Here is an 18,449-nt window from a genome sequence, read left to right on the forward strand (position 1 = left end):
TTCTCAGAATCGTAAGGCCGATGCCCTTTCCCGCTCATGGGAGCAAGAAAATGAGTCCGAGTCTGCAGACAAGCATCCTATTATTAATCCGTTGGCATTCTCCACGGTAGGGATGGACTCTACGCCTCCACCAGGGAAAAGTTTTGTTAAGCCAGTTCTAAGGAAGAAGCTCATGCATTGGGCCCATGCTTCCCGTTTTGCTGGACATACAGGCATTCAGAAAACCCTTGAATTTATTTCTAGGTCCTACTGGTGGCCAACTCTGAAGAAGGACGTTATGGAATTTATTGCCTCCTGCCTAAAGTGTGCCCAACACAAAGTCTCCCGCCAGTCGCCTGCGGGGCAACTGGTTCCATTATCTGTTCCCCGTCGACCTTGGACCCATTTGTCGATGGACTTTGTTTCCGATCTACCTATCTGCAACAAGTTTAATACCATCTGGGTGGTAGTTGACCGGTTCACCAAGATGGCACATTTCATCCCTCTCACCGGTCTTCCGTCAGCTTCCAAGTTGGCTCAAGTGTTTATACAAGAGATCTTCCGACTTCACGGTCTTCCTGAAGAGATCATCTCGGATCGTGGAGTACAATTTGTAGCCAAATTTTGGCGAAGTTTGTGTCAAGCCCTCCAAGTCAAGTTAAAGTTTTCCACGGCTTACCATCCTCAGACCAATGGTCAAACCGAGAGGGTGAATCAGGACTTGGAGGCCTTCCTCCGTATATATGTGTCTTCCTCTCAAGATGACTGGGTTCAACTCCTTCCTTGGGCCGAGTTCAGACACAACAATCAATACCATTCCTCATCTTCTTCTACACCATTCTTCATTAATTATGGATTCCACCCTAAAGTTCCAGAATTCCAACCGCTTCCCGCAACTTCTGTTCCAGCAGTGGATGTCACCTTGCGTCAGTTTTCAAATAACTGGAGGAACGTCCGCGCAGCCCTGCTTAAAGCCTCATTCAGGTATAAGAAGTTTGCCGATAGAAAGCGTAGAGCGGTTCCTGCTCTCAAGGTGGGTGATCGTGTGTGGCTGTCCACGAAGAATTTGAGGTTGAGAGTTCCCAGCATGAAATTTGCACCTCGCTACATCGGACCCTTCAAGATTGAACAAGTCATCAATCCTGTTGCCTACAGGTTACAGTTACCATCCTTCTTGAAAATACCCAGGACATTTCATGTTTCTTTGTTGAAACCGCTGATCCTGAATCGGTTTCATTCCGCACTTCCTCCAGCTCCCAAAGTTCAGACTCAACGGGGAGTCGAGTACGAGGTGGCCAAGATTTTGGACTCACGTTTCCGTTACGGTCAGTTACAATACCTCATTGACTGGAAGGGCTATGGTCCTGAAGAACGCTCTTGGACCAATGCCTCAGACGTCCATGCTCCTGCCTTGGTCCGAAATTTCCACGCAAAGTTTCCTTTAAAGCCTAAGAAGTGTCCTGGGGCCACTCCTAAAGGGGGGGTGCTGTCACGATCCGGGTATCTGGACGCCATTACTTACCCTTCAGATGCCTCCTAAGGCTGGCTCAGCGTTCCAGGTCCGGATCCCGCTGTTCCTGAGTTTCCACATGCAGAATGTCAGAGTGGTGATTTCATCAGCCGCGGCCTCCGCTGTGCCCGCGTGGTTAAATGTGCGCTTGTCAGTCTGGCGTCTCCTGTCTCCTGTGGCCGGCGTCGCCATTACTGTTTCAATTCTCACATGGATTACAAACCAAACTTCCCTCCAAGTGTCTGCATGGGCGCAGCCATCTTGGATTTTGTCATCTGAGCATTTCCACCAATCTGCTGTCTGTATTGTTGATTTGCATAATTGCCTAGCCAACCCCTTCCTTGCTGCAGGTATAAGTAAGCTGTGCCTGACCAAGGAAGGCGTCAGTGCTTTGGTTGTCTAACCTAGTTCCAGTTTGTCTCTCTCCTGTGGTTGTCTTCCAGGTTCCAGCTCCTGTCTCCAGACTTCTGCTATAGAGACCCGCACCAGCATTCCATCTGCGGTGTAGCCTGACTCTCCGATCCATTCTGGACTCACCTGTTTCCAGCTACAACAATCACCTGCTTCCAGCCCAGCTTCCAGCAGTGTACAGCTTCTCTTAAAGGGCCGGTGTCCTTTCTGCAGTTTACCACTCTCCACCGGTATTATTATTTCACCGCTCTCAAACAATCACCTGCTTCCAGCCCAGCTTCCAGCAGTGTATAGCTTCTCTTAAAGGGCCGGTGTCCTTTCTGCAGTTTACCACTCTCCACCGGTATTATTATTTCACCGCTCTCAAACAATCACCTGCTTCCAGCCCAGCTTCCAGCAGTGTATAGCTTCTCTTAAAGGGCCGGTGTCCTTTTCTGCAGTTTACCACTCTCCACCGGAATTATTATTTCACCGCTCTCAAACTCCAAACTTCATTATTATTTCATCGCTCTCAAGTTCGTTTATTATTTAACTGGTTCCAGCCAGTATCCACTCCGTACCAACAACAGTCTGGTTCCAGCCAGTATCCACAGCAGCCGTTTTACCTTCAGCAGCCCAGCCTTTCCTGGAACATCAGCTGGTACGATCCTGGGTTCTCTCCATTGCTACAGTCAGGCCTGGTAAGGACTTTCCAACTAGAAGATTATAAGAACTGTCTCACACTACCAGTGCCTGTGGCCCTTGTCACCCTGTAGTACCCAGGAATTGTATTTATCCTCTGTTGACTTTTATGTTTCCTTTTACTGCTGCTGTGTTACGGAGTTTGTCATAATAAACATCATTGACTTTTATCCTGGTTGTCGTGGTCACGCCTTCGGGCAGTTATTCTACATGTTACTTACATGTCTAGGGGTCTGATACAACCTCCCAGGTTCCGTTACATCTCAGCCCCTACAACTGAGGCTGCCTCCCGTCAGCTCAGGCCCTCAGTTGTGACATAATGGCAGTCAGGCTACCTCTGGCGAGCACATGGAGAGCTATGTAGCCCCCCACAGAAATGCCACCCCACACCACTACTGACCCACTGCCAAACCGGTCATGCTGGAGGATGTTGCAGGCAGCAGAACGTTCTCCTTGGCGTCTCCAGACTCTGTCACGTCTGTCACATGTGCTCAGTGAGAACCTGCTTTCATCTGTGAAGAGCACAGGGTGCCAGTGGTGAATTTGCCAATCTTGGTGTTCTCTGGCAAATGCCAAACGTCCTGCACGGTGTTGGGCTGTAAGCACAACCCCCACCTGTGGACGTCGGGCCCTCATACCACCCTCATGGAGTCTGTTTCTGATCGTTTGAGTAGACACATGCACAGTTGTGGCTTGCTGGAGGTAATTTTTCAGGGCTCTGGCAGTGCTCTTCCTGTTCCTCCTTGCACAAAGGCGGAGGTAGCGGTCCTGCTGCTGCGTTGTTGCCCTCCTACAGCCTCCTCCACGTCTCCTGATGTACTGGCCTGTCTCCTGGTAGCGCCTCCATGCTCTGGACACTACGCTGACAGACACAGCAAACCTTCTTGCCACAGCTCACATTGATGTGCCATCCTGGATGAGCTGCACTACCTGAGCCACTTGTGTGGGTTGTAGACTCCGTCTCATGCTACCACTAGAGTGAAAGCACCGCCAGCTTTCAAAAGTGACCAAAACATCAGCCAGAAAGCATAGGAGCCGAGAAGTGGTCTGTGGTCACCACCTGCAGAACAACTCCTTTATTGGGGGTGTCTTGCTAATTGCCTATAATTTCCACCTGTTGTCTATTCCATTTGCACAACAGCATGTGGAATTGATTGTCAATCAGTGTTGCTTCCTAAGTGGACAGTTTGATTTCACAGAAGTGTGATTGACTTGGAGTTACATTGTGTTGTTTAAGTGTTCCCTTTATTTTTTTGAGCAGTGTATATATACACAGTATATATAATAAGTGGCAACAGGACACGTCCCGACAACAAAAATAATGTTTCCGGGCTGGACTACCACAACTGTACACTTACTGGACCTAAAGAGACAGCATAGGATGAAAGACGATCCTCATTAGACTTACCGATTGTACCAATGTCATTATAATTTGTTATCTAAGGCTATCTTATCAGCAGTGCCACTCTATATATATAATTTGTTAACTCAAAACAGTTTACCCATCCTGCTGTTGCTAAGAAAGTTGCAGGTATGGTTAGATGGTTGTGTCTATGTTCCCTTTGTGATCAGGACCAGGAAGTGACATCACGAGAGGGCAGATGAGAACTTCCGCCCATACAGCACGTTAATATTTTATCCATTCTCTGTTTGAGGTTATTTTGTTTAATCTCTGCACTATTGTACCCTTGCGGGCTTGGGGTCTCGCTCACAGTGTCTCGCTTGCAGGTTACTATTCCAAATAGTTGGTGACATGGACCCAGGGACTTATGGGAAAGGTCCTCTCCACAAAGGCTAACTAGACGCTACCGTGGTTAGATACTTCATGGAGCATTCAATCCAGATTATGCTTTATTTATACGTTTTTGTCATCACTGCGGGGTAAAGTGCAGCTTTGTAATTGTATTCTGCTTCTTAGTTTCCCCAAGCCCAACAATACCCCAGAGCATGACTGCCTTGGGCCTCCTGATAAAAGCATCATTATGGTCTGCCCAGTCCCTCCTTTAGTAATCTCCATTTAAAATGGGATGGTATGTAGGGCTGCACTAAATGGTATGGGAAAGCCAAAAATATAACTTATATAAGCAAGGAACACAGCAAGCAGGCTAGAAATGTTGCCAAATAGAAGCAAAGAAAACTGTCAATATCCATTTATTACTTAAAACCAAGCCTGATTTACCACCATTTGGACAAATACAGGACTGTCATTGTGTGATAGTAGTGACTTCTCCTATGTTTCCTGTGTAACAATATAATGTACATCAGTGATAACATGCAAAGTGATAGTTTAGTTATGGTTTGTGCAGTGTCCATAATATTCACATATACATTTACACTTAAAAAGGACCATTAAACCAAATACAATATACACTGTCTTATATACAGTAAGAGAACTACTATATGTTAAAGTTCAAATATATCTTACGATTTCTGACAAACTATTCCACACATCGTTCATATTTCAATGTATACTGACTGGAGTCTTAAAACCTTCTATTCCATTAAGTACTCTCTCCATATATATGTTAATGTCATTCGCAGCTCTTACATACATACATACATACATACAAACAAAACCTATTTTAGCTTTAGTGGATAGTTAAATCAAATTGCTATTTTATTACTGTTCGATAGCATTGAGTGGAAAGTAAGTAAAAAAAAAAAAAAAAGATGAAAAAAAGGCACCATTCATGACACCTGTAGAGGTTGTCAGTCAAGGTCCAAGACTACATGGTCCACGTGTATATGATTTCACCTTCTCCACCCGCACAATACTGGTCTGCCATGGCATACCATAGACCTGCTCTAGCAGATTCTGGATTTTAATCTTTACAGACTCTGCCCACTTCTTCCAAATCCTCCTCCTCCATCGTCCGCCTCCTTTTTAGCGAATGCTCGGAGTTTCTCAGGGAAGCAGTCCACATTACGGTGTATGTGCAGGACTCCTCCATAGTAGTTTTTCTTCAGTACTTTACAAGCTATGTGTTAACTTGGTTCTGATGTGGGGATAAAGCCCAAAAATTAACACGATCCTGTAAATTATGCAGCAATAACTGGGGGGGGGGGGGGAAACAGTGATAAGAGCTTATGATTTAAAATGTATTGCAATAAACAATCCTGACTGCAGAATAAAGCTTAGAAATTGTAACCTTACAAAGAGTGACTGACCTAACAAACGATACTAATTTTCAATTTGCACAATAAAACTATTATGTTGAACAGTATTGATCACTTTTTTTTTTAATTGGAACATTTAAATTAGTTCCTGAAGACAGAATGAACTTTATTCCATTGCATATGCTTAAAACCATTTGGTGGGACAGTCCCGTTTTTCACAGACTGTCGTACTGTCCCACTCGCGGGTCGCAGTGTCCCGCAGAGGGTGCAGTTGGGAGACCTCTCATATGCTGCTCTGTCAGCGGTGAAAAGATGCTGTGCGCATGTCCCTGTAGCTTGCGATTGTGGCACTTGCATTGATGCCATGCCCCCTAGCCATGAGGCCACACACCCCCAATTTAAAACGTGCACTTCTGGCGAGCGCATATATCCCTCTTCTAAAATTCAAGAAGTTGGGAGGTATGTTAAAGACCAATTTTGAAAAGAATTCTAACTGTAAATTAAACCAAATAAAAACATAAGAACATATAATTGTTTGTGTGGGATTAGTTTCAGCAGACTGTGTTTGACTATTGTTTCGACTTAGATGAAGATCAGAACACATTTTATGACCAATTTATGCACAAATCCAGGAAATTCCAAAGGGTTCACATAGTTTTTCTTGCAACTATATATATATATATATATATATATATATATATACACACATATATATATATACACATATACAGCAGTGTAGGGACCGGCACTCTAAAGAACACAAATAGAACCTGCCCAGGTGCCTCCTCAAATGATCAATGGACCATATAAACAGCAGGCAAGGAGTGGCACTCTTAGGACTTCAATCAATCAAAGAAAGGACACCGCGGTCACAAATTGGGTCTAATCGACGTTTCGATAATTTAATATCGTCTTCAGGATAACCAAAGTGCATACACAACAACATTTAAATACACTCACCACACCATGTGTGTCCACGCCATCGCTGCGGGCGCCGGGTCCTCGGACGACAGCAGCTTGCGTTGCGCACTTCCTGTGCGCCCGGACGCTCGAGCGGTTGCCTGGAAACAAACATAATCATGTGACATAAACAAACAGTGAAGGGAAATGCAGAACCGCTGAAACCATCAATGGGGAGATACAGTAAATCTGACTGAATCTGCACATACTTAATGCTTAGTTGCCACGAATATCAACCCGGGCACATATAGATTATTAAAGGAAGACCCGCAGCTCCCCAGTACATAAAGTGTAAATACTAATCTAAAGACTTTCCTCATAAAAATACACTAACATGCTGTAAAGGGGGGTACTCACGGAGCGATCGCTGCTTAAAATCTAAGCAATCTGACTAGATTGCTTAGATTTTAAGCACGATCGCTCCGTGTGTAGCCCCCTCAGCGATAGCGATGCGCAGCCCCGCGCATCGCTATCGCTGCTGCTAGATTGGCCTGCATGCAGGCCAATCTAGCGGGTCGCTCACTTCACCCGCTGGGTGAAGTGAGCGGCCCCCCCGTCTCCCCCCGCACGCTCAGCACAGATCGCGCTGTGCTGAGCGCCGGGAGAGATGTGTGCTGAGCGGTTCGCTCAGCACACATCTCTCTGACATCGGCCAGTGAGTACTAGACATAGACAGTAATTGTATGCTAATCCCCCAAGATAAAATGAATAGAGAGACATCCTATTACTGTGCAGAGCAACCAAACGCTACTGGAACAAGGTGTTATAAGCACCAATAATATACACATATATATATATACATATATATAGTAAAACAGACACATAGCTCCCCACCCTGATAATCTACTCTATTTGCATTTGGGAACATACCCTATGAAGCTACAGAGGAACAGCTCAAAGATATATTTACTGCAGTCAGACCTGTCGCTAGTTTCAGGTAAGTTCTTCAGGCAATCAGACACTGGAAACTCTTAAAAGTTCGAGATAGGGTTACCTGATTTACAGGTAAATGCATGCCTGCAGACATTACAATGCACAGGAGTTTGGCATTTTGGAGTTATGTATGTGCGTCATGCTCCTGGTTCCCGTCACTTTGGGGGCGAGCCCAGCACCCTGGCAACTGCAGGGCAGCCCCCATTCTCTCCCGGTACAGTGCGAATGACACATGTTATCCATTTACGGCTGCTCAGACCAGCGATGACAGAGTCGTGTCCCAAACATGAAAATGGAAAATGCAAAATCACTCATCAGAGAAACACACACACAAAATGGAGACATTAAGCATTAGCGCTGGGCATGCCACTGGCATTAAACATTTTAAATAAAAAGACAATTTTTTTTAGTATAATAGGTATTTTCTAAGAAGTCACGGCGTCGTGCCTGTAGTCGCAGCATGATAAAAAAAAGAGTGTGTTACAGGGGGCGATCGTGGCGGGTGGGATTTTAGGTAGAACATACACAACTGGAAGGACCAGGTGATAATACTACTTGGCCTCCCGTTTTGTGATGGACCCATTAGATTTACAGATGCGTCTTCATCAGTGGTATAAGTAGGGCGGAGCAAGCAGGGCACGTGTCCTGGGTGCTGTGGTAGGCCCAGCAGAGGGGGGCACCGCCGGCCAGGGCATCGTACCCACACTGCCCGCCCATCACTGATCGCCCCCTGTAACACAGCTGGCAGAGAAGAAAGAGAGGGTATTATGGGATTAATAGTTTTTTGGGTTTTTTTACTGCCCAGACTTTAAGCAGTAAAAATGTAAACCACATATCCCATGATGCAGTGAGCCCTCTCAAGATGGTCGCCGCTGTAACAGGAAAGCATGTGAGTTGGGCGATTGAACGTGTGTGTGCGTGTTGTCATCAGTGACTGAGCTGTGTACAGAGGTGTGTATACTGTGTGTGTGTCTGGTGTCATCAGTGACTGAGCTGTGTATACTGTGTGTGGCGTCATCGGTGACTGAGCTGTGTACAGTGCTGTGTATACTATGTGTGTAGTGACAGCGCTGTAGTGTGTGTGTGTGTGTGTGTAGTGATAGTGCTGTAGTGTGTGTGTGTGTGTGTGTGTGTGTGTGTAGTGACAGTGCTGTAGTGTGTATGTGGGGTGGGTGACAGTACTGGACTGCTGCTGCTGTAATGTGTTGTCACATTACACTGCTGGCCTGGCTGGGAGGGTATAGGGCATTCCTCTGTGTATTCCTAATGGGCACATGCAGGCAGAGACATACCCAGAAGAGAATGTGATCTGGGCACATTGGGATCACACAATGACATCACTGTTTCCGAGTTAGGGGTGTAGATGGGATTTGGTCCGCTTCTACACAGTGACTGACCCCAAGAAACATCAGAAAGGCTTCACAATCTACAGAGTCACTGCCAGGGTAAGTGCAGAGCTCCTACATCAATGCTCATTTCTTTCTCTCTTATGTTTTAACATGTATTTTTACTTTTTAGAGCTTCAATACCACCTAGGAAAACAGTTCCCATCAGGGAATGGGGTCCATCCCCCAATTAGTATTGTGTGAGAGTGGTGCTGAGCAGGAGATTGACATTTTGTAATTGTTGCTATTGCTCAACCCCTTCCCTTCCCTCCATTACCATAGGGAGCAATTTATTGATTGGCCGGTTTTATAGTACAGAGCCCCCCAGATAGATGTCTGTATGCTAATGAGATATTTTCCTAGGATACCTCCTAACATGGGGGCTAATTCAGACCTGATCGCTCGCTAGCAATTATTGGCAGCGCTGCGATCAGTTAGTCACCGCCTACAGGGGAGTGTATTCTAGCTGTGCAAGTGTGCGATCGCATGTGCAGCCAGGCGGTACAAAAAATGTTTGTGCAATTTCTGAGTTGCCCAGAATTTACTCAGCCGCTGCGATCACTTCAGCCTGTCAGGTCCCGGAATTGACGTCAGACACCCGCCCTGCAAACGCTTGGACACATCTGCATTTTTCCAAACACTCCCAGAAAACGGTCAGTTGCCACCCACAACACCTTCTTCCTGTCAAGCTCCTTGCAATCGGCTGTGTGAATGGATTCTTCGTAAAACCCATCGCACAGCAACAATCCGCTTTGTACCCGCGCGACGCGCGTTCGCATTGCGGTGCATATGCATGCACAGTTCTGACCTGATCGCAGCGCTGCACGAAAAACCAACATGCGATCAGGTCTGAGTGACCCCCATGGCCCTCTCCAAGAGGGACAAAATGCTCTGCTTTTGGACTTTTCTCTTAATTTATGATGTTTTGAACAGGTTGATGGATAAGAAAGGTGTTTCAGCACAGGTGATGGCAATCATACATTAAGAGGGAAGTCAAGGAGCAGAGCATTCTGTCCCTCCTGGAGAGGGTCATGTTGGGAGGTATGTTAATGGGAGAAATGTTACATGAAAGTTGTACATTTGTACAGTCTACATGTCAGCATAAGCGCAGCCACGTACAGACTTGCTGCTGCCCTGTACAGTGATATCCCGGGGGCCCCCTCAGGTTATGTGCATATATATACACATACAGTATATATATATATATATATATATTTATATATATATACATATATATATCTCCTTCCTCCCTTACACAAACCACAGCCTGTGTCTTCCTCGTTCCTTCCTCCCACAAACCACAGTCTGTCTCTCCCCAATGACTCCATGCTGCATTCCCAGATCCCCCACCCCATCCCAAAGCCCAGTATCCCCTCACCAATCCACTCTTACCCAGAGGAGAGACTCACCTGTGCTGCACTCCCCAGTATCCAGACCCAAACACCACACAGCAGGAACCATGCGGCCCTCACACACCACCAGAATAGGCTGGTGCACAGAGCTGGACCCGGAAGAGCGGGTACACACTCGTACAGCACAGTCACTGTTAATGAGAGGCTCCTGTCACTCTCAGGCTGTGCCCGCACCTCTCTGTCCTATTTGGAAAAGATGGCTCACATCCCTGCTAGGCGCTAAGCGCATATCTTTGGGGCCCCTCCGATCCTTGGGGCCCAGTACAGGTATCCCCTTTGACCCCCCCTGTCGCCGGCCCTGCCTGGCTGTATCTGTCTTCATGGTTCACCTCGCCGCTACCTGACACCGGAAGCTGGATCACTTTCTGAGTTCCAACCACAGGAAAACTTGGTCCATCCAGTCCTCATCAAGAGAACTGAATAGGAGGGGAAGGGGCTGACCTATTTGCTACATAAATGGAGAGGGTTACTTGAGAAATATGTCAGGGGTGTCCAAAACTGTGCTTTCCTCTTTAAAGGACTTGCAGAGAGGAGATGTTGGTATGGCTGAGAGGCAATGCAAGGAGGAGATGGTGTGGCTGAGAGATGCAAGGGGAGATGAAGGTGTGGCTGAGAGATAACGCAGGGGTTAGGAAGTGACACAGGGGATACAAGTCTGGTTGAACAACTGTATGATGATGACCTTGTTATTGTTCTTTCACAAGCAGGCATCTTCCAGATGATATGATATGATACATATATAGTGATGACCGACTGAAGACGCTGCCTTCTCAGGGAGGATACATTTCTTCAGAGGTTCTCCATTGTAAGAAACCATCATATAGGTAAGGTGCATATGGAATGTAAAGGAATGCTCTCAGAGTGAGGAGAAATGGGTGAAAAGCCTCATTTACAATTGCCATGCTCCTTCCAGCATGGGACCACATCCATTTTTCAGAGTGTGCCCAAGGCGCATAGTTTCGGATTAGTGTGTGTGTGGGGAAGGGGGGTGATGGGCGCCATTTTTCATCTTGCCCTGGTCAACGAAGACCCTAGTGTTACGCCTCTAGCCCTCATACATCTAGCCCCAATACACCATGCAGCGCAAGATGCCTGGAGTGAGTGAGCCACAAGGTACCATTCAACTCTGCTAACGTCTTATTTGCTATACAATGCAACTAGGATATATGAGGAGACCGCTGATTAATTTGACTCTTGTGTATTGTGTGTGACTTAAGTCTGTAAATGGAACAGAACAGAATTACAGAACATGTTTTGGGAAAATAGTTGTGTATGCTTCATTGTAGCAATTCGTATACAGATTCAGAGAATCAGACACACTGACATATACATATAGTATATCAAATTAATCAGCACAGTCTCCTCAGGTACTAGTCTCATTTCGTTGTGACTAAGACACATTTTCAGCAAAAAAGACGCCTAACGCTAGATGATTCTCACACTACCTTGCATTTCAAGAGGGGCTGTTTGACATGACTGCAGCAAAGATGTATGAGGACATATCTGTATATGACGATATCATGTTAACCTGAATGGTCCTTCACATAGTACAAATAGCTCACAATAAAATAAAACAAAACTGTTTAAATGAAACTTATCCCAGAAGAGCCGAAATTAAATAAAGTTATAGCAAAGTATATGAAAGCTTGACCTGGCAATGGGGCAGATAAAATTTGTCACCAAGCAAAAATATAAAACATGTACAAGAAAGAAAAGCAGAGAATAAACAGTAATAAGAACCTTGAATGGTCCGGTATGAGTCTTTCAGTGATGGCACTCATAGCAGAGGATGGAACTGTATGGTTAGGACCACTCTGGGCATGCAAATGAGAAGCCATGGATGTGATTGGCATCTTCTGGAGAGATTTTATATCCTTGGGGCTCCAGAAAAGAATCGGCAGCGGGCAGGTCTACATAGGTGTATTGCTGCATTGCCTGTGGCTGGAATGGTGGAGTGATTGTCTGGTTTTCTACTTTATCCCAGGAAATGCTGGCATAAAATGGGTGCTGGCGTATGTTTCCGTACAATCCAAGGCGACTGTGTCGTTCCTTTTTGAGTAGTTTAGGCAAGATATCTAGTGCCTCAATGCTCAGCTCTTTTGGATATATGGGTTCATTTCTCAATATCAATCTTTTTATTCTTTTAATTGAATCACCATTGAATGGAAACTTTCCTGTTAGTAATCTGAAAAGTATTACTCCAAAAGCCCACCAGTCTGCTGAAGAGCCATATGGTTCATGATTCACTATTTCGGGTGGCCTGTAGAGCAGCGTTCCTGCAACTCCAAAAATTGTTTTTACCCCAAAAACATTTTCTACTGCCAGTCCAAAATCACAAATCCTGATGTGTCCTTTTCTGTCAATTATGATATTTTCCAGTTTAAGGTCTCTGTGGATTATTCCCAGTTTATGTAAAAATTCAATCCCACAAACAATTTCAGCAGTAGATATTATTGCAGTGGTTTTGTCCAGGGAGCCCATACTAGTTAGTTGTTGTTCTAGAGTCCCGCCACTTAGGTATTCCATCACTATAAAAGCATACTTGCTGTTCTGAAAAGTGGCATAACAGTTACAGAGGTACGGTTTCCCTGATACTACCTGAAGTATGTGTTTTTCTCTTAGCAGGCTATCTGTATTTTTCTTAAGAATAACTTTTACAGCTACTGGTATTTCACTGCATGGTGTGGATGCCAGCATCACGCTCCCGAATGCACCTTCGCCAAGCACTTGGTGGAACCGGTACTGGGATGCAATAAGTGCAAGAGGCCTTTCCAGGGTTTTGGCTGCTTCAGTCTCAGGCTTTGCTCTTTTTCTGTCTTCCTCCTGATTAGTATCAGTCTCTAGCCTTCTTTTCCCTAGTATAGGTCTTTCGGGTCTCTCAGTGTATGCACTGCCCTCGCTGTGTTTCTCTGCATTGTTTTTCACCTTTGGAAGACATCTGGCTTCTATATCATCCTCTGTGCTTCTGCAACACTTTTTTGTTACCGCACAAAGATAATGTCCATCAATACATACATCTCTTCTCCTCTTTATGCTTGCTCTCTGCCCATCACTACATACATTCCTTCTCTTCTTTACGCTTTCTCTCTGTCCATCGGTAGATACATCTCTGCTCCTCTTTACCGTACCTTTCTGTCCATCACTACATACATCTATCCTCTTCTTTTTGCTTCCTTCATGTCCATCATGACTTTGCCTTATTCTTTTTTTTTCAAGGCTATAACTACTCCTGTCTCCTCCAGGAAGTAGCTCTTTGATGCTCGTAGATGATCTGTCATCATTGCTACGCTTTTTCATTTTTGTTCTCCAAGCTACGTCACCGTATGCTCAAAGTCCAACATCCACAATAGGAATGAACAAATGTTCTGCATGTACTTGGATATGTCATAAACACCAGTGATGTTATAGATGAGCTCTGTTTGGTGCTCCAGCCAATCAGCTTCTAACTGTCATGTGTTTGAAAAAAAAAAAAAAAAAAAAGACAGTTGGGAGCTGACTGGCTGTAGCACCATTTATCATACACGAGTCAAATAACTAAAACTACTGATAAATAAATGGCTCATTAATATGTTATACAAACTAGTCCCTCATATTTTTGCTTCAATTAAATGAACATTTATTTTGTGTCCCATACTGCATATACTATACATATCTTATCAATTCTGTCAAATACACAGGGCATTAAGCAGCTGCTTTGGTTCTTGTGGAAAATCCGCTACTGATTGCATATACTGTACATAATAAATAAATAAATATATATATATATATATATATATATATATATAATACATATATTTTTTGATCACAGATTTGATGAGGGTTTAACCATCCCCTCAGCGGTGACTTCCTAGCTGAAAGGCACTGTACTGTGAGGAGGTAGTGGCACAATTAATTAGGTCAGGGATAAACATCTGCAACTAATTGAATCTTCCCCTTATTTCATATACAGGAAGATTTCCAGTAGAAACGCATTCACTTCAGGTTACATCACATGGTCATGTGTTACGTGTATAATACCAAACTGTAATCAAGAATCTAAATGGTGCATCAAATATATCAGCTGGAATATGATTGGTTCTGAGGGTTACAGCACTCTTGTGGGCTCTGCGTCAGGTAATTTTATAGGCCTATTGTGTATAGCTGCACCGGGCATAACAGCAACGTAGAGAAATGTTGATTGTGAATACGGGTGGCACAGATGAGGTTTGGTTTAATATTTCTGTACCATCCTTTGTGCATTGCCATTGTTCATGCCCGCATTTTATTTTCTAATGTAAATTTACTCCTTACCATAAATGTTAGGAGCAGTTGGTAGGAATAGAATTATTTATTATAGATTTCTAGAAGCAGAAAAGCATGAATTGTATTACAGTCAGCCAGTTCTCTCTCATCTGTTGGAATTTCTCTCCAGTTACATGATTTTACCATTATGTCATCAGAGGGCGGGGACAGCTGGAGTAGGCAAAAGATGCTCCTCAACCACCCTCATTGTTATAACACAATCTGAGTGGCACATTAGGATTGGCCATTGACCATCAATAGTTTTACAATCACTTGGCATTTGGCAGGTCAGATGGTAAAAAGCCCATCACTTTTTTTGTACTGTGCATCCGCATCTCCTAAATTTGCGCATGTGATGCAGGAAACAATTGATTCAGTATATAAACATAGACTGTCCCTTTTTGTTATCGCAAACCCTATTAGATCCTTAGGCCCAAATGTTTTAAGCCTGGAGAAGGGATAAAGAATTGATAAAGCAGTGATAAGTGCAAGGTGATAACGCACCAGCCAATCAGTACAGATTTGAAAAAAGACAGGAGCTGATTGGACGGTGCATTATAACCTTGCACTTATCACTGCTTTATCACTTCTCCAAGCTTAATACATCTGCCCTTGTGTTCTTTATAAGGATATCCTTACAGTACAGGTGGGAACACACTAGAGATGTGTGCTGAGCAATATATTACAGACCGCTCAGCACACATCTCTCCCCCCGCTCAGCACTCAGTGCGGTGTGCTGAGTGAGGGGGCAGCTCATTTCACACAGCACCGAAGTGAGCGACCTGCTAGATTGAGCCTGCATGCAGGCTCAATCTAGCACCGGTGATAGCGATGCGCTGGGGGGCATACACATGAGAGATCCGTGCTTAATTTCTAAGCAATCTAGTCAGATTACTTAGATTTTAAGCACGGATCTCTCCGTGTGTACCTCCCTTATGTCTATCCTAAGCATGTTTAAATTGCTCTACTGCAGTGGTTCTCAAACTCGGTCCTCAGGACCCCACACAGTGCATGTTTTGCAGGTAACCCAGCAGGTGCACAGGTGTATTAATTACTCACTGACACATTTTAAAAGGTCCACAGGTGGAGCTAATTATGTCACTTGTGATTCTGTGAGGAGACCTGCAAAACATGCACCGTGTGGGGTCCTGAGGACCGAGTTTGAGAACCTGTGCTCTACTGTATTAAGGGGGGTACTCACGGAGTGATCGCTTCTTAAAATCTACGCAATCTCACTAGATTGCTTAGATTTTAAGCATGATCGCTCCGTGTGTAGCCCCTACAACGATAGCGATGCGCAGGCCCGCGCATCGCTATCGCTAGATTGGCCTGCATGCAGGCCAATCTAGCAGGTCACTCATTTCACCCGCTGGGTGAAATGAGCGGCCTCCCCGTACGCTCAGCGCACATCGCGCTCTGCTGAGCGGTGGGAGAGATGTGTGCTGAGCGTTTCGCTCAGCACACATCTCTCCCACATCGGCCCGTGAATATGGGCCTTTAGTCTCTGCCACCTCTGATGGGAGGCTATTTCAGCTGTCCACTACTACCCTTTCTGTGAAGTCATTTTTCCTGAAATTTCCCCTGAACCTACCTCACTCCAGTTTAAGCGCATGCCCTTGTGTTCTAACACTTCTCTTCCTTTGAATAATGGGGGTGATTCGCTGGTCTGCAAACTTTGCTGTCCTGAGTTCAGGTAATCTCCGCCTCCAGGGGGAGTGTAAATTCGCCATGATAGTGTGCGATCGCATGTGTACGCCGAGTTGCAAAAATCCATTGTGTGCAGTTTCTGTGCAGCCCAGGACTTACTTCTACAGTGCGATGAGAATAGGCTGTTCGGGACCGGAGATGACGTCAGACTCTCTCCCTGAAAATGCTTGGGAACGCCTGCGTTTTTCCGGACACTCCCAGTAAACAGTCAGTTACCACCCAAAAACGGCCTCCTTCTGTCAATCACCTTGCAAACGCCCGTGCAATTTTTTACACCATCCCGTCGCTGACCAGCGATGCCCTTTGTTGTTGTCCGACGTGCGTGCGCATTGCGGTGTATATGCACGCGCAGTTACGACCTGATTGCCCACTGTACGAAAACACAGATCAGATCTGAATGACGCCAATGTTTCCTTCTGTATCTTGTTAAAACTTCTATTATATTTAAAAGTTTTTATCATGTCCCCCCTTTACCTTCTCTGTTCTATAGTTATCAATATCTTTTAGTCTTTCCTGGTAAGCTTTTTAATGTAGAACATGCACCCTTTTAGAAGAAAAATAATGGACAAGGGGCTATGAAATATGTAAATATATTATAATTTCAACCTCTTCAGTTAGATGAACCCTTTGCACGGGCTCAATATACAATAGACCACAATAAAACAGCAAGAAACTGTGCAAATGAAATAATATTTTAAACCGATGGTTCAAAGTACAAAGGACTCTATTCAGCACGGATTGCAAATTCTGCTAAAAAGCATAATTTGCTATCTGTTCTTTCGCATGCAGGGGGCCGCCCATCACAGGGCAAGGCCACACAGCATGCTAAATGGCCTGCCCAGTGGGCGCGACTGCAATTTAATTACGGTCGCAGCAACTGTGGAAGACCCCTTCAGCCGCTGCTAGACTGCGTATGCAAGCGGTCTGCCGCCGTATTCTTGATCAGAGCATCTGCGTGTGATGTCATGCAGCCACCTCGAAATTGTCGCACCGCAACTCTCAGATTCCCCCCCCCCCCCAATGTCTCAGATCGCATTGGCTGTTAGCGCACACATGCAGGATGGGATCTGCACGTGCGCACTAGCGCCACCAACAAGGTTATTGTGGTCGCATCGATTAGCGATGCGACCTGAATAACCCCCCAAAACATTTACTAACAGATAAAAAGTATCAATTCATATGCAACACAATAAGTTACAAAGTAATTTCTCTCATACATTGTACATTATAGAGGAAGTACATAGACCCTGTTTTGATGATATCTCATAGGCTTGTATGTAGTAAAAGGTCTATTGCATGCTTAATTAGAACCAAAGTATTTAAGAGTTAATTAATTTGGCACACTGAAATTCAGCGTTACTCACAAGCTGGTTTATACGGCTAATGCTGATTGTGCACTTGCCATTCCTCCGAGCATCCGTGACCGGCTAGGTCAACCCATAGTGGCTAAACCACAGACAGCTGCATGTACATCTGGAGACAGAGGGATTAGGTTGCTAGGTGTATCTATGACCAGGGCGGAGACCTTAACGCGTCTGTCCTGCACACGTGATGCGCATCCTTATGTCTACCCTTCCCCCCTCTGATATTTTCCACCCTTCCCTATCTCTGTCATATTATTTGCTTTATGTGTTTTTTTTTTATTTGCCTGCCATACATTGATATAATTGACAGGAAGCTGGGGTGGCTGGGTAGGAGGCTGGAAGGACATTTTTTTTTTGTGTTGGTGGCCGGTGATAATGTTACATTCACTGTACTCGGTACTCAGGGTGGACAAGCCCCGGGCTCAGGAACGCAATGCTGCAATGGAATTGGAGCCCAGCAGCAACCCTTACACAGCCCTGACTCGCCTACGTGGTCAGTCTACGCCTGCAAGACTATGTTTGCTTGGGCCTACGACAGTCGCATCTGAAGGGCGGATTAGGTCTGCCCAACTCCGAAGCCCCCCGGTCTTAGTTGGAGACAAGGCGTAAACTGAGACGGGGCGATAACAAGGGGAACCTCTATCTAAAGATGGAAATAACCAGTTAGGGGTGCTACAGAACTCAAAGGAAGTATGCGCGGCACAGCCGC

At 45.1% G+C, this 18,449-nt stretch overlaps 2 protein-coding genes across 3 annotated transcripts in view; both read right to left on the minus strand.

The window, feature by feature from the left end:
* POMT1 (protein O-mannosyltransferase 1) overlaps positions 1 to 6,751 on the minus strand; it is a 191,574-nt gene extending 184,823 nt beyond the window's left edge. Inside the window, exon 1 of one of the 2 annotated variants that reach the window (XM_063936870.1) lies at positions 6,659 to 6,751. The gene's annotated coding sequence lies outside the window, so the exon portion shown is untranslated. The remainder of the gene's footprint in view (positions 1 to 6,658) is intronic. The other variant, XM_063936871.1, reaches the window with a different exon arrangement.
* Positions 6,752 to 12,191: 5,440 nt separating this feature from the next.
* LOC134949788 (protein kinase C delta type-like) lies at positions 12,192 to 13,685 on the minus strand. Its single transcript, XM_063938518.1, has one exon. The coding sequence runs from the start codon at positions 13,683 to 13,685 to the stop codon at positions 12,192 to 12,194; it is 1,494 nt and encodes a 497-aa protein (XP_063794588.1).
* Positions 13,686 to 18,449: the final 4,764 nt, after the last annotated feature.

This window comes from Pseudophryne corroboree, chromosome 8 (genome assembly GCF_028390025.1).
Source record: "Pseudophryne corroboree isolate aPseCor3 chromosome 8, aPseCor3.hap2, whole genome shotgun sequence".
In the NCBI taxonomy this organism is placed as follows: domain Eukaryota; kingdom Metazoa; phylum Chordata; class Amphibia; order Anura; family Myobatrachidae; genus Pseudophryne; species Pseudophryne corroboree.